The sequence below is a fragment of the Urtica dioica genome, chromosome 4 (genome assembly GCF_054948205.1).
Source record: "Urtica dioica subsp. dioica isolate 48M chromosome 4, U.dioica_male_clone48M_v1_H2, whole genome shotgun sequence".
Lineage (NCBI taxonomy): Eukaryota > Viridiplantae > Streptophyta > Magnoliopsida > Rosales > Urticaceae > Urtica > Urtica dioica.
The window spans coordinates 46,925,684-46,942,620 of record NC_142759.1 but is presented as its reverse complement, the minus strand read 5'-3'; the positions used below and the strand labels follow the sequence as shown (position 1 = coordinate 46,942,620).

General features: G+C 41.8%; 1 protein-coding gene across 1 annotated transcript; it reads left to right on the top strand.

Annotated features, from left to right (window-relative positions):
- The first annotated feature begins 11,623 nt into the window (after nt 1-11,623).
- CIP7 (COP1-interacting protein 7) lies at nt 11,624-16,547 on the top strand. Its single transcript, XM_089610248.1, has 9 exons — nt 11,624-11,759; nt 11,845-11,920; nt 12,026-12,208; nt 12,287-12,393; nt 12,552-12,636; nt 12,710-12,862; nt 12,953-13,203; nt 14,074-15,515; nt 15,616-16,547. The coding sequence occupies exons 2-9, from the start codon at nt 11,862-11,864 to the stop codon at nt 16,261-16,263; spliced, it is 2,928 nt and encodes a 975-aa protein (XP_089466374.1). The 5' UTR covers nt 11,624-11,759; nt 11,845-11,861; the 3' UTR covers nt 16,264-16,547.
- Nucleotides 16,548-16,937: the final 390 nt, after the last annotated feature.

Genomic DNA, 16,937 nt, shown 5'->3' with positions numbered 1-16,937 from the left:
CCTGATGCTCACGCTTCTGATCCCGGGGCCTCATTCACCAGCGAAAGATATGGACGTTTTCTTGCAGCCTGTTGTTGAAGAGCTGAAAGAACTGTGGGAGAATGGAGTCCGCGTTCATGATGGAGCTAAAGATGAAGTGTTTCGGTTGCGTGCCGCGTTACTCTGGACGATAAACGATTTTCCGGCTAGATCGTATTTATCGGGATGGAGCGGCCAACGGTATCTCGCTTGCCCTACATGCAACTTTGACACTCCGTCCCTAAAAGTCAGAAACAGGATCGTCTACTACGACCATCGTCGATTATTGAAAAGGCGTCACTGATTAAGGAAAAACAACGATCACTACAAAGATAAGCACGAGAAACGAAATAAACCCAAGAAGTTGACTTCGCAAGACATACTCGCTCAGTTGGCTGGTGTTTCTTGCACGACTACTGGCAAACACGCTGCCTCTGTAGCCAAAAAACAAAAGCGAGCTGAGTGCGAACTGAATTGGACCAAGAAAAGCATCTTTTACGAGTTGTCGTACTGGTCTGAGTCGCAGTTGAAACACAACATGGACGTGATGCACGTAGAGAAGAACGTGTGCGAGAATCTTCTCGGGACGATGCTCAGCTTGGAAAAGAAGAACTATGACACCGAGAAGGCGAGGCTTGATTTGATGGACTTGGGCATCAAGACCACTTTGCCCTTGGAACCAAATGGGGGTGGGTATTACAAACCGCGAGCGTCGTACGTTTTGACCCTTGAGCAGAGACAGCGATTTACAGAGTTTTTAAAATCTGTCAAATTTCCCGATGGTCTCGCTGGGAATTTAAAAAAAAATGTGACAACTGATGGGAAGCTCGCAGGTTTGAAGTCGCATGATTGCCGCGTGATCTTGCAAAGATTGTTGGCTGTTGGTATTCGCCCTTTTGTGCCACAGCCAATACATGATACGATCACTGAGCTTTGCAACTTTTTTCAAGTTGATAAGTTCGAAAACATTAAGAGCTGAAGATCTTGAAAGAGTGCAAGAGTCTATCGTCGAGATCTTATGTAAGCTTGAGATGATATTTCCACCCGCTTTTTTCACGATCATGGTTCACGTGGCGATGCATCTACCAGAGGAAGCGTTGCACGGCGGCCCGGTGCATATGCGGTGGATGTACCCTTTTGAGAGATACCTTGGGACGTTAAAACATTTTGTCAAAAATAGAGCTAGACCTGAAGGCTCTATTGCAGAAGCTTATGTTGTAGAAGAAGCTCTAACGTTCGTTGCAAGGTATCTTAAAGATAAGAAAGTAGTTGATGAAGTTCAAGTGCGAGAGCTCTCCGTTTTTCGATCCGAGATGTGTGTGCCTTATGGGATGATGAACGCGATAGTATTAGACGATGAGCAAAGAGAAAAAGCGGAGTGGTACATCTATACCAACTGTCCTGAAGTGGATCTGTATTTGGTGTAAGTAATCGATCCACATGCTTCTCTAAGTTATTTCATTGTTGTATTTTGTTTAAGCAATGTTTTAAACAACAGCGAGCATTTGGATTTCCTAAACGAATCTGGAGTTCGCGATATTGAAGCGGAGCATAGAAAGGGATTCAAAGATTGGTTTGCGAACAAGGTAATGACACAATATTGTAGGTTTTTATAAACACACAAGTGCTAACCAATGCTTTGTTTCGTAATAACCAGATTTTTGAAATGAGAGCTAGTGGCTCTGACGTGTCTGACGAGATCTACTCGCTTTCTATCAGTTCCCTTCAAGTCGCTTATCAATATCCCTGCTGCTTTGTTAACGGCGTGAAGTTCATTACTCATCGTCGCGATAATCAACGAGTCACTCAAAATAGCGGTGTATGTGTGCCTGTGGATGATTTCACTTACTACGGTCGGATGGAAGACGTCATGGTGCTGAATTATAGGTACGACTGTCGTGTTGTATTATTCAAATGTATATGGTACGGTGACAAGCACGATTCTCGGCGACTAGTGCACAACGATAAGACTACTGGAGAAACGAGTGCTTTTACCGCGAAACAGTGGTTTACAGAGGAGCCGTACATACTCGCGATTCAGGCGAAACAAGTCTTTTACATCAAAGATCTTGTTTTAGGTGGTAACTGGGAAATCGTTCAGGAATGCAATCATCGAGGGATTTGCGACGTTCCTGAACTTGACCCCACCACCTCAGCCTCGATTCCGTTGACAATAGAATTGTCAAACATCGATCGTCTGAATCATCGACACGAAATCGAAGATGGTGAGCTAGTAAATATCGTTGGCGATGGTGAGGAAGACGATGATGATCATGAGGAACGCATCGTTTTTGAGGGAGAAGATGTTGATGTTGATGTTGATATAGGCAGTGATGACGATGAATGAGTACTATCTATGTAACCACGGTTTTCCTCCGCCATATGTGAGGTCTTTTAATAAAAAAATCCATGGTGTCACCCACGTTTTTGTATGATGTTGTTCCCTTTTGTTTTGTGACGTATGTTGTTCACAGATGTTGTTTTATTTTATACGATGTCAATTTACAAATGTTGTTTTCATTTTATAGAATGTCGACCGCTTCAAGTTCTAGTGGAGATTCGCCACAGAGACCGGGTTCTCAAGGTCCGCCACAGGAACCTGATTCCCAAGGTCCTAAGAAATCAAGGGGACCAACAACCGACTCGACGTCGGCGCGAGCAGCACATGGTGTACCTGGTGCGAAGGTGGTCAAGTGGGACCCAATAAACCAAACCTTCTATCAAGAGATAAGGAAAGAAAATAAAAATATTGGACTATTTAACAACCGCCTCGGTGCTTTGGTGAAAGCATATATCCCGCCTACGACTCGTCATTGGAGTGAAGTGACGTCCCAGACGTTGGCTGCTATTTTGAGTGCACTTCATTCTAAGTTCAGATTTGTGTACACGGATCCTGATACCGGCAATGATCTGCCTGCGGATTGCTTTCAGAATACGATTGATCATGCTATCATTCGGAATGCCAAGATCAGGCGACGCAACCAGAAGTCTAAGCTATCAGAGAAGTTCAGGTTGGAGTTTTGCGGAAGCAAATAAAACGCTAAGGCGGAAACACCACCGGGATATAAGAAATAGGATTGGGAGGTGGTGGTAGACGAGTTCGCAACTGACGATTGGAAGGTACGTAATGTATGATTGTAATAAATCACAATATCTTTATCAGATTGAATAATGACACAATTAATTATTTGCAGAAAAAGTCTAATCGCAACAAGGAGAATTCGAAGAAAAAGAAGACGAGGTCGGCTCAAGGATCTCTTTCTTTCTTGGCTCATCGTCATTTGAACGTAAGTTATTCTAATTTTGAAATACTTAATTTGAAATAAATTCAATATTTATATTTTCATAACAATTGCAGAGTAAGGATGATGGGACTTTGGGCTCCGCGTTAGAGACGTGGGAGCAAAAGCACCATAATAGAAAAGGTGAATGGACGACAGATTGGGCGAGACGAGCACATGTAAGTCATATGTGATAATTACGATTATGTTACTTACATAATAATTAATTTTTGATAATTTTTTTATGTGTAAAGGCGCGGATAGTTACTCTAGTGGCGGATCTTCGGCGACAAGCAGAAGAGCAAGGCATAGTATTTAACCAGGACGACGCAGAGGAGCACGCGATGCTAGACATTCTCGGGAACCGTCAAGATTGGTATGTTGGAATAGGTCCAGCGGTCCCGAGATCATCTTGGGCTATTGCTCAGGCTCAGGACAAAAGCTCGTCGTCAGGTTCGTCATCGCGGGGCGTTCGAGATCCAGTGGTTGGCGAGCTCCAGGCTCAGTTGGCGGCACAAGAAGTCGCTATGGAGGAGATGAGGCGAGCCTCGCAACAGCAGATGGAGGAGATGCAGTGACAAATGTTCGCGTTCACGCAGCAGTTTTCGCCCTTGCCTCAGATGTCGCCCGGCACGATGCCAGAGATGCCTCAGATGTCGCCCGGCATGTTGCCACGAATGCCTTAGACGACGCCGTCGCCTCAAATGCATCCGTCGCCTCAGATGCACCCTATGCATCAGACAATGCCGCCATCAGTTTCAATGGAAGATGCTCAGACGACGCCGCCAGCTTTAGCAGAGTTCCAGCGAGAGCGTACGAGCGGCAGTGCACGAGGAGGTAGCAGCAGTTCCGGGGGAAGATTTGGCGGAAGAGGGAGTAAAACATTCAAGGAGTGGTTTACAAACCGAGGAAAGGGAAAATGAAAAGATAAAGAAAAAGATTGAACATTTTTTTTAATTATTTGTCGTACATTATAATTATTATTGTAATCGAAGAACAAACGGTTAATTTTTATTATTATTATGAATATTAATTAATGAATTTTCTAATTAATAAACTATTTAGTACATATTATTTTATTACAATCATAGAATTTATAAGCATAACAAAATAAAAAATAAATAAAAAACATACTATCGGGGCGACTATCCACACCCGAAAATGAAGCGGGTAGACCTTTGGGTGCGAATAGTCGCACCCAAAGGTCAATATTCCCCGCCAAATTATGGCGGGAAGATCATTGGGTGCGACTTTTCGCACCCAATAGTTTGGCGGGAAGGCCATTGGGTGCGATTTGTCGCACCCAATAGTTTGGCGGGTAGGCCATTGGGTGCGACTAGTCGCACCCAAAGGTTTGGCGGGTAGGCCATTGGGTGCGACTTGTCGCACCCAATGGCCTTCCCGCGGACTTTTTCGCATCACTTTTCTGACTTATGGGTGCAAATTTGGATGCGAAAAGCCGCACCTAAAAAGTCGCACCTAAAAGTCATGATCATCGGGTGCGACTTTTCGCACCCACGACCTTTAGGTGCGGACTTTTGGGTGCCGAAAAGTCGCACCTAAAGCCGCACCTAAAGGTATCATTGGGTGCGACTTTTGACTTTTAGGTGCAAAAAAAGTCGCACCCAATGCTGTTTTTTGTACTAGTGATGTGTCAGGTAGTCTCGAGAAGCGTGTGAAGCGAGGCAACTCCTAAAGTCAACAAGTTTTACGACGAACAATTCCAAGTATGTGTGGAGACCTAAGCCAACTACTTACCAAGGGAATAATAATAATCTTGTTTACTTACATTCCAAGTAGGTGAAAGCCTTAAAAACGAATAATCTCAAAGATTAAGGCGTCGTCCGCTTTTCTTGAAAACTTAGTTCGGGTTCGCCTGATAAGTGTTGGGAATATTGCCCACTTGAAGATAATGAATAAGTGATTACTAAATTCGATAATAAGATTACTTTATTAGCATTATATGATTAGTGGGTTGATTTCTAAACAATTAGAATCAATAACAACAATCTTCCATAGCCTCCGTATTAAACTGAGTCACGTGCTGGGAACCTGAGTTCGGGCGGTGAGCTAAAACGAGGTCGGTGACTGATATATACCTAGAACGCTATATCTAAAGTCATATATGTGGAACACATAGGTGAAGGCTGATCACTATGTGGGAGCATTCTACCCTTGTGGTAAGTGTACGACTTGGACAGATCTTGGTTGTAGTTGTGTCGTTTAAGGACCGTTACGAAGCACTAACCGAGGCCGCTATGATGGTCACAGTGAGACTTGATCTGAATCCTGAAGTGATCATGGACACTGAGTCATGTTACTGAGCTCTTTGACTCATTCGATAAAAGGCTATCCATGCTAATCACAGCTTATGTCTTGTGAGTCTCTCAGAGCATGATTCGAGTGGGAAGTGATTTACAGATACGGAATCCAGCCTTCCTGAAAGAAGGTTAATGTTCACTCACCTAAGGGTTGATTCCAGAACCGATAGATTGCTAGCACTTTCGAAGTAAGTAACGTTCGAAAGAATCTTTCGCTGGGGAAGCAACAATACTTAGGGCTGATATGTATCGAGAGAAGTATAACGGAAAAATTGACTTATCTTGACACGGGTTAAACTTGGAGGATCTTGATCACGAACTGACTATATCAGTGGACACTCGTCACGATGAGTAAATATAATTCTAGTATTAAAGGAGAGTTCAGTCTTGGCTTACAAAGTGGAGTATTTGACCAAGATTAGACGAATCGATGGAAAAAGAGAAAGGACAATTTCGTCTTTTTCATCGGATTTGTTAAACTTCTATTACTAGGTCCATAGTCCCCGATTCGGCTCTGATAAAGGCGGATAAGAACTTTCGTATAATAATGTTTTTCATTATTAATCTCACTTGCTGTAATTGTGATTGACATCATTAATTCTGGAAAACGGGTATTCGCAGAATTAAATAAATATTTATGGTAGAATTGTTTATTTATTGTTTGATCAAGTAAATAAACAATTATTAATTATTTGTTTATTGTTGGACCAAGTAACTAAATGATTAATTGAGTTTTAAGCAATTGGGCCTTGCACACATGGAAAAGTCGAATTAGGTTTTTTGGCACTAGGGATTGCGCAAATCACCTTGGCCGTGTGCCATCAAGTTCGAAAATTTCAAATTGATATTTACCAATATTTTCTCTTTAGTTGTTTAAATAAATGAGAGAGAATAATATAAGATATTGTCTTTTATTCTCTCCTTATTTAAAGGAAAGTATTTAGGAGAATATATGAGAATATATTTAAAGGGAAATAATATATTCTCCTTTATTATCTCACTAAATAAAATATTCTCTATTTAAATAGATAATAATATCCCATAGATCTTGATCTGATGGATGAGAGAAAAAGTAGGATTCACTTGTTGAGATCCGATGGCCTAGATTTAATCCACTAGTGTGAACACAATAAAATGAAATAAAATATTCTGGAAGGTTCCATGAATATCTTCTTTTTACTACTATAAATAGGGGTTCATGAGAAGGCAAAAATAAGCAATTAATTTGTGGAAAATTTCGTGGCTCTCCCTCTTGGCCGTGCGAAATTTCTGCCTCTCCCCCTCGGAAATTTGTTTCCATTCTTAGTAAAATAAGAGCAAGATTTGAAACACCACGTTTCTCATCTAGTGACATAAAGACTGTGCCCACTCATCTTTCTTATTCGTCTCGGAGATTACGTTTCGGAAGACTAAGGTGTCATCCTCAAGTCCTTCATCAAGACGACGCAAGGAGTACGCGATTGGTTTAGGAGCGTTCTGTAGCTGAACCGAAAATCAATGTAAGTATTCGTTTTTCGCTCAAATCGGTTGCTTGATAAATATGCTCTCGTGAATTAAATTAATTAAACATAACTAGATCTTGTTAATTATAACCATAATTTAATTAGCTTATGATCAGCGTAATTAATTATTTTTCCGCATTAATATGGTTATATGGTAGAATCATCTCCAACGAGTTGTATCAGAACGATTGTTCGTGTCTGATACGCGCTTGATTCACTAATAATAAGTTCAAACATAGATTTGTGAAACCCGGCCTTTGCTACGTGATATAATTATCCCTTGAGTTCTACTTGACCCTTTAGAACGGGGGAGACAGGAGAGCAGTGATCAACTCTCATATTCAAATCGAGGGTAGAAGTACCGGGAGTCACGTCTCGAGTCTTCAACTTAAAACACTAACGACCATAAAAGGGAAATGATATTTCTTCTAGGGTTTATCCTGAGTCGCTCTGATGTAAGTAGCACATGTGTGTACTCTGAGTTCTATAGAGTACCCAAACCATAATGAACTGTTGTCGGTGGTATCTATAGGTCATTGACTTGTATCGAGGATCATACCAGTTCGAATGATGCTGAGTACTCAAATGGAGGCCCATTGAGTGCCCCGTACCCCAATGAGGTTAATTCTTGAAACGCTTGCTCATTGTCGGCTGGAGACACTAGCGGGGGCTCACCGAGTGACCCGTGTTGTATTGGGACTGCTTTTCAAAATGCGAGCCCATTGCAGACTAGAGACTCAAGCGGAGGCCCATTGAGTGCCTCGTGCCGCAGTGAGATAGTAATCGTGAATTGAGAGCTCATTGCTGGAAAAGATCGGCACGCACCAATGTCACGATGAAGACGGTACCACTAGTGGATCCCAGACAAGTGATAAAACTCTTAGGCCGTCGGACGACTGCCGCTCGAAGTCTAAGGCTGGTCTCTTGTCGTTCCGAAGGTTATAGCGGGGGATGTGTGTAGCCTTGCGGATGAAAAGTACTAGTTAGAGTATGCGCGCATTAGTCAAGCTCTAGAACTAGTTAGATTTGCATCCTGCATTTTTATGTGCTTGTTTGCACGTCACATGATATCACATGGCATTAGTTTTATTTTCTTTCCTAAGTTAGACTCCCACTTGCTGAGTCAATCGACTCATAGTTTTATGACCCTTGGTAATGTAGAGAAGGGCAAGGCGGCGACGTAAATAAAGAAGCAAAAGACGAAGACCAGACGTGTATCTCTTGACCTATGAGCTAATGGAAACTCACTAGGGATCAACCTCTTATATAATATCTTGTTGAACCCTTTCCGTAATCTACGCTTCTAAACTACCTCATGTATATATACTTAAAGCCAGGAGCTTATATGATTCGTTATAAGACTCAAAGTTCAAACTAAGAAAAACGAAAAATTCTTCGGGATTTTCATATAACCACTTTTGATACTTATGTATTATTGTACTTAAGTTATGTTTAATTTAAGTATTTATGGTTATTATGTTTCTTATGTAAATGCTTGATATTATTGATACTGTGATTATATGATATGTGACATTGACCGACGTCACGGCTCTCGGCTAGTGGGCGCTCGCGGGTCGTGACATTTATATTCTCAAACTTGGTAGTAAGCATTCGAAGACGTTGAGATTTGACCTTATCAGTACCTTTATGAGCAACAAGAAGGATGTCCCATGTTTCTTTGGCAAAGTCACAGTTGGATATCAACTTGAATATGTTCTCATCAACAGCCGAGAATATGGCATTCATGGCTTTAGAATTCCCCATAGCCTCTTTATGTTGATCATCAGTCCACCTGTCCCGAGTCAGATCAGTAACAATTCCCTTTTCAATTATGACAGTGGGTGTAGTCCATCCCTTCTCAACTGCGTTCCAAGCATTCCAGTAGCCATAGTTATAGCCTTCCAACAATGGAGGTCGACCAATACTTTATCCTTCATTCATGTTAATCTTAAACAAACGATAGTAGACATACCGGATCACACTCTGTGAATTGAGTGACCCGATCTAATACCAATTCAAATTACTTAACATGATTAAGATGGTTGTCCAACTAGTGGGTGAAACAACTTGTTGAACAATCGATTGTGTTAAGCAGATTAAATTAGACAATAATTAAACAAGCAATCAAAGTGAAAGAAATAAAGGACACTAGATATTTGGTAATCCTGTTCGGTGATAAAGCACCTACTCAAGGGGATTGATGCATCCAGTGCTAAAAACTAATTCACCATCTCAATAATCAAAGGTACATGAATATTAAGTTTGAAGACTCCCTCTGCAAACGCCTCGTGTCTTTGACTTCTCAAATATATCTGTAGTCTAAGCTCCTCTTAGACCTGAGACTCCATTTCACTTTCAGTCAATCATTTCCCAAAGATTGACAAGCACGTCAATGAAAATATACGCACTTACAAACTATGCATAAATAAAGCTACAACAGTTGCAAGCACCGATAACTACTTGTCGATGAAGATCTCCAAGACATAGAGACTAGTTCGAGGTTTAATTTGGCGTGAATTTACCTAATAGAAAAGTGAATAACCGAAGTCGACCCACAAGGAGTTTTATTAGGTTACCACAAAATCTCCCGCGAATATGTTATTCTTGGAAACCAAATATTAGAGAATATTTCACCAAATAATATCATAACTGGAAACATGATATTTTCAATTATATTCGCACGCGAGGAAAATGACGTAAAAAAATCCGAGTCTTGAACAATTTCTTGCAATTTGTCTTAAACAATTTAACCAAAATTATTTTTCCAAGTTAAACCATGCCGTAGAGAATCCAACATAATCAAATTAAACAATGAAGATATAAGATTTTATGTGATATACTTCCTCTAAAATTATATATTAATGTATATGACTAGTTAGAGTATTCCAACTTTTGTTTGATCGTTCATTCGTTCCTATTTATGACTAGGAGGATATGTGAATCACGATTGAAGAACTTGATATTTTGCATTTAGGATGCGTTGATCATAGACAGTTTACATAAGTACACCATAGCCAAATGCTCCCATAAAATTGCCAAAAATATCGAGTAAAGTTGGAATTTGACTCTATCACACTAGCTGACATACATTTTAGCTCCCAAATACAGACGGCAAGCAAGAAAAGTTTTGTGCACAAACAAACACATAAATGTCTTATAAGCTTGAGAGGTACACTTTCCAATAGTACTCGTGACATGACTTTATTATCATATAAGTGCCCTATGTTTTGTTTCTTTACTTTCTTGATATCATTTTTTTTTCTCGTTTTCCGCTAATGGGTAAGCAAGAGTGAAGCTGATCATAAATAAATTCACGTAGAAAAAATGAAAAATAGATTAAATAACGAATAAAAGAGAAAGAACAACATGATTGGTCATAGAGAGGTGAGCATTAATTAATGAAAGAAATGGGAATTAGGATTGAAAAGGTCATCTTTTGGCGGTTGGCGAATTGGCACAGTTATTATGCTTATCTTAGCCCACTCACTCATCCACTCATGTGACACTCCAACGGTGACAAGCAAGCAAAGTGACTGAAAAAGCTTTTCATCCACTCCATGTATATGATATTATGTTGTGACACTGACACATCTATTACGAGATTATTGAAGGTTGTTGAAATAAATTATAATGTTCCGATAAAAAAATATTAAAATGTTTCACACCGTTGCGAATTGTCCATACTTTTATGAGCCGTTGAAGCAATGGTTGGACCCAAATGATACTTCATACTCAAAATAGTTCTACGAACTATTTAGAAATTGAAATACGCTCTTTTATATTAGCTATCAGCCTACAACATAAAAAGATGCAACCATTGAAACATACATATATGGTGATAATATACAAATCTTGTATTCTTTTTTTTTTTTTTTTTTTAACCAGCGATACGTAGCTAACAATAGATTGAATACATTAACTTTCAAAAGAAAAAAAAATGAATATTATAGATCTTATGCTACATAAAATATGCATCGGTCGTTATACTAAATCTACAGTCGCAAAATTTATAATAATTACTTGTACCATTAAAGATTTTGACCATAAAATATGACACACTCTCCATGAAACATAATTGAAGCTAAGAAGCTAAAAGTAAAAATAATGACTCGTCAAATTTTCAAAGCTTAATCAAATAACTCATATATTTGTTTACATTTTTTACACTATAAAATGAACAAATTTCGTAATCATCCATTTCAGACGCAACATAGTACTAAGAAGTAGGAAGCAAAGAAGCCGTTCGAGTATTTCAATCATTTGACATCAAAGAAGACGCTCTCTTCTTAAAGAAGGAAAAATAAAATAGAGGAGCGTTATTTTGAGAAAGAGTATGAGTATTGAGACTACTATTCAGCACTACCGATGCCAAGAATGTGTCTGTTTCTTTGTCGGCGTAGTCTACTATATTAATAATATATTTTATTTTTGGACCCACTTTTTCCACACACACATACAAAGGAAAGAAGACAAATCATCTGATAAATATAAAAATAAAATATTACAGTTTTCTTACACTAGCACTTCGCAGCTTCTATTCTCTTCCCATGTGCCAATCAGGCTTTTAGCTTCATCACCCCTTGCTGGCAATCTCTCTCCCTCTATACACATTTTCTTCGTTCGTCCAAGCTCCAAAAGTATGACGACCGTGTTTTAGATCATGAAGAGTCTCTAACATATTCTCAACCTGTCTTCTGAATCTCATTTCTGCTTCTCAAACAGCTCTCTTTACTCTCGCAATGGATTCAAGAACTCGTCTTGACCACGCGCTGTTCCAACTAACTCCCACCAGAACGAGGTGATAGCTACAAATTAAATCACATTTCTGATCTGGATTTGTGCTAAACTAAACTTACTTTTTTTTTCTCTCGTTTCTTTCTTTTGTGGTGAATTAAAATAAAAGATGCGACCTTGTGATCTTCACTTCTGGGGGTGGGAACGAGAAATTGGCTTCTGGGCTTCTCGCTCCATTTCTGAATCACCTCAAATCAGCGAAAGATCAGATTTCGAAAGGAGGCTATTCAATCACTCTTCGTCCGTCTGCTCCAGAAACTTGCCATTGGTTTACAAAATCCACTCTCCAGAGGTGCGCTTTAAGAAAAATAAATTAGGCTATATGGTTTTGGGTTTGTGTGCGTTAAAATGGGTAATTACTTTGCCACAGGTTTGTGAGATTCGTCAACCAACCCGAAGTGGTTGAGAGGTTTGTGACACTAGAGAAAGAGATTGTGCAGATTGAGAACTCCATTCAATCAAATGAATCCACCAATGGTAATGGGCTTCACCAATCTCAATGTACCCGTTTTAGTCCTTCTCTACCTTCTTTCACAAATTTAAGTCTATCTACAGATTGTGATTTTGCATCATTTCAATACAAAAAGCCGAAAACTTGGGCAGATCTATAATTTTTTTTTCTTTTTTTTTCTCAGCTGCTGATGAGAATTCGATCAAGGCAAGACCCGTCTACAAGTCAAAAGACGAGAGCAACGAGAGTGCAAACGAAGAGAATTCCAAGTATGGAATGCTCATTGGTTAGAATTTGAAACATGTGTATATTTGTAAATTGTTCTTATGGTTTGATTGTCAGGGTTCGTCTGACACGGGTTCTTGAGACGCGAAGAGCGGTGCTGTGCAAAGAGCAAGCCATGGCTTATGCTCGTGCCTTGGTCGCCGGCTTCGAACCGGAATATCTGGACGAGCTCATTGCCTTCGCCGATGCTTTTGGAGCTTCGCGTTTAAGGTAAACGCTAATTAAGAATAAGAAGAAGACACACAGTGCAAGCTCAAGCTTTAAAAGCAAGTGTTGATCACGTTGTTGGGTTTTCGACAGGGAAGCTTGCGTAAACTTCATAGAGCTGTGCAAGCAGAAGAACGAGGATCGGCGGTGGATGGCTGAGCTGGCGGCGATGCAGGCCTGCCCTCAGGTGGTCATGCCGTTTCTGGAATCTTCCGGAATCGTCCTCGCCGGAGAAGACTCTGATCCGAGTCTTGGCATGGTAATTAACTTGAAGCCGAGTGGCGGCTTGGAATCTTCGGTTTCTGACTCGACAACCAGTCACGGAAGTCTGGAGGCAAACCAAGGTATGGCTTGATATCGGTGACTCTCTTATGTTGCTTTTTTTCTTATGATTTCTTTGGAACAAGTTATATGTATGTATGTGGCATTAAGTAATATATTGCATGAATGACACGGATTTAACTTGGGACAATGAAAATAGGGAGAATAGATCAAATGAAAGTCTAGCAGTTTCGAATTTCTCTGAAGGTACCCACCTAGCAATTACTAGTGTTTCCAGTTCCACAAAAGTTGTGGGGTCAGGCAGGGATCTATGGATAAACTTTAGGTTTTATGAAAAATTATAGTAATAAAAAGTTACTGTTATTTGGAAGTCAATGAAATTTTTAAGGAAAAAAATGTAAATTGTAAGGAAAAAAAAAAAATTAAATTCTGTATTATTTTCTCATTCTCGTTTGGATGTGAATTCATGCGTGTGAGATATGAAAATAGAATTTTGCCGATATTCAAACGTCCATGGCTTTAGATTATCCAAACTGTTTTTGAAGGAAACAAAATCCATATTTTGGTTGTGCATTATCCTCAAATTTCCTATATATCCTTAATCCTAAAGTTTTCGTCAATCCAGACAAGCATAGAAAATGCTAAAGATTATACATTTTCCTACATAGTTTCCGTTTTCCAAAGCCTTTATGAGTATGTTAGGAACCTGGGAAAAAAAATGAAAATCCATCGAATTTACCTTGTGCTGTTTGGATTGAGGAAAATATGAGGGAAATAGTTGATGAACATTTTGAGAGAGACTCTGGAAAGCGAGAATTCAGGCAAATTTGCACACGCAAGTCTCTGAATTTTCCATAAAAAAAAAAAAAAAAAAATTAGGTTGTAAACATAGGCTTAATGTATGCATTTTGTAAATTTGGATGCATTTGCAGAGAATGGAGTGGCATCAATGAATGGTAAAGCTCCGGGTGCGGGTTCATGGGCGGGGCAGGTGCCACCTCCGTACATGTTCAACCCGTATCATCCGTACATGTTCCCCCCCGGAATGCAGGCCCCACCCGGCGGCCCCTTCTACCCGCCCCACATGAACTGGTCGCCGCCACCTGGCACCGAAGACCCCGACCCCCAATTCGACACCCGCCGGCCCCGCCGCAGCTCCAAGAAGAACCATCACGCCCTCGACGACGCCAGCGAATCGAGCTACGAGAGCGAGTCCGAGGAGGAAGAAGAAGTGAAGAAGAGTAACACCAAAAAGAAGAAGAAGAAGTCTTCGTCGTCGTCGAGGAAGGTTGTCATACGTAACATAAACTACATTGCCTCGAAGAGGTCCGAGGAGGAGGACGGGGAGGCGGATTCCGACGAGGCTGATGATTCCGGCGAGGACTCGATCAGGCGACAAGTGGAAGAGGCCGTCGGGTCGCTCGACCGCCGCCGCAGCAAGCCCTCTTCTTCTTCTTCCTCCCGCCGCCAGCGGAGGAACAGCCACCAGGCCAGCTCTGCCGAGGAGCTTGAGATCGCCGGAGACGAGGACGCAGAAGAGACGAAGCCGGAGGAGGAGAAGAAGAAGAACGGCGGTGGCGGCCACTGGGACGCATTTCAGAGCCTCCTTCTGAGGGACGATGACGATCAGCCACCGCCTCCGCCTCCGCTGGACTACTCCGAGGAAGGAGTTCGTGCGGAGTATTTCGAACCCGGCGCCGCGTCGGTGGTCGTGAAAAAGCAGCATTTCCCGGACGAGGAGTTCATGTTCCCGCACGGCGAGTCCAGAGTCGGGGGCAGCGCCGGTTTCGTGGGGCCCGTCAGCGAGGAGCCGGTGAGGACTGTGAAGTGCTCAAAGGACGGAGAGTGGTTCCTCAAAGACCAGCAAGACCCGGTGGCGGATGGGGGCGGCGATTCGAGCTTGATCTTCGACGGGGCTTATCCGAGCAAGAGAGACAATGTTGTGGCGGTCGATGATTCCTTCATGGTCGGGGATCGCTTCGTGGCGGACGAACCTTCTCAGTTCCCGAGCTTCTCGCCGGAGTTCGTCGAGGCTTCCCCGTACGAGAACGGTAGTAATGGAACCGCCGCTGCGCCTGAGACGAGCCCCGTCGGCTATGAACCGGACGACTTGTTCATGATGTTGGACAGAGATTGCAGTGGTGGTGTGGAAGAGCAGTCCATGACGGCTTCGTGGACGCCGGAGATGGACTACAACAATGAGACAGAGAAGAAGAAGAAGCCCGTCGAAGCTGAGCCCACCAAGCCCCTCGAAGCCAAGGCCAAGACTGGTAAGACCAACGGGAAGCCGAGCAGGCCAGATCTCACGTCCAGAGCTAAGAGACCAGGCTTGACTACCAGAACCACTACCGGTCACAAGTCCAAATCCGTATTGGTGAGTAACTCTTCAATGAAAGTAACATTTGTTTTTCAAAGCATATCTGAGCTACACTGTTTAACAAAGTCTCTTCTTGAATCTGATTTGTAATAATCAGGAAGAAGAGAACAGAAGGAAACTGGAAGAAATACGGCTGGAGCGGCAGCGGAGGATCGCCGAGAGAAGTGCCAACCGAGCGCCGCCACTGACGAGGAAGCTCTCGGCGGAGAAGCCTCCGAAGCCGCCAGCTGTCCTCCGAACCTCCACCATAGAGCGCCTCTCAGCCGTGCGTAACCCCTCCCCCAAGGCACCGACAAAGCAACCCGCCAAGCCCGCCCCAGGAACGAAGAAACCCGGTCTGAGCAAACCAAAAGGAGGCTCCGAAAACGAAGCCAAGAAGAAGAGGACCGCCTCTTCCGAAGAAATTACAGTGACCCAGGAGGAGTTTAAGAAAGAGGAGAAGAATAGTGCTGCATTGTCTCCGGCGGTTCTTGTAGTAGAAGAGGTTGAGAAAGTAGAAATACCGGAGCCGGAGCCGGAGCCGACACCGTTGACGGTGGTCAAAGAAGATTCGGCCGTGGTGGTGGAAGAGATACGGACAGTGGAGATCGAGTCGTCAACGCCACCGACAGAGGTGGAAAGTGAGGAGTCAGCGCATTCTAGGAAGAAGTGGAACAGCGAGGAGCAGAGCTCTCCGAAGGCTTCGAAAGGCTTCCGGAAGCTTCTCTTGTTCGGAAGGAAGGATAAGCCCTCCGTTGTTGTTTGAGCCGACTCTCTTTAAGTAAGAAAGATCTTTCGCTTGGGAACAAGTCCATATTTTTTTTTCGGTGTTTTTGTTATTGCCAATACGTGAGTTTTCTTTTATGTCATTTTATTTATTATTTTTGGTCTTGTGTTCTATATCTAGGGGATGGAATTGGTATAGTTTGTGCATTTGTTTTGGTGTATATTTGTATTCTTTATTGTGAGTTGTGACCAGGAAATGGACAATAATGGCTTTTGTGTCGATGGAGAATAATATTAGTGATGTATTTTGAGAGGTTAATGTCATTTTCCTCTTCAGCTTGTTTATTTGTAATATTTTCTTCATCTTCGTTGAACCGTCTTGTTGTGGCTTGTTTATTAGTTTTAGGGACACCAACATTCCTATTTGGTGTCCATTTGCCAATTTTCAATCAAAACAAACAAAATTTACAGATCTGTTACCAAATAGGGGTGAGGGAAATTTTTTTTTTTTTTTCCACTCAAATCTACTTAACTTTGGCTCTATCCACCACCGTCCATCACCTCTATCGCACCCAATTTTTTTAAAACTTGGGGAATGCAGAGCCCTAGCCCTAGTCTCTACTAGCCAATACTCATAAATGAAAAGTGAGACTAAAAGACAAAGGATCCCTAATGAAATATAAGATTAATAAAAGACAAACTGATAAAAAAAAA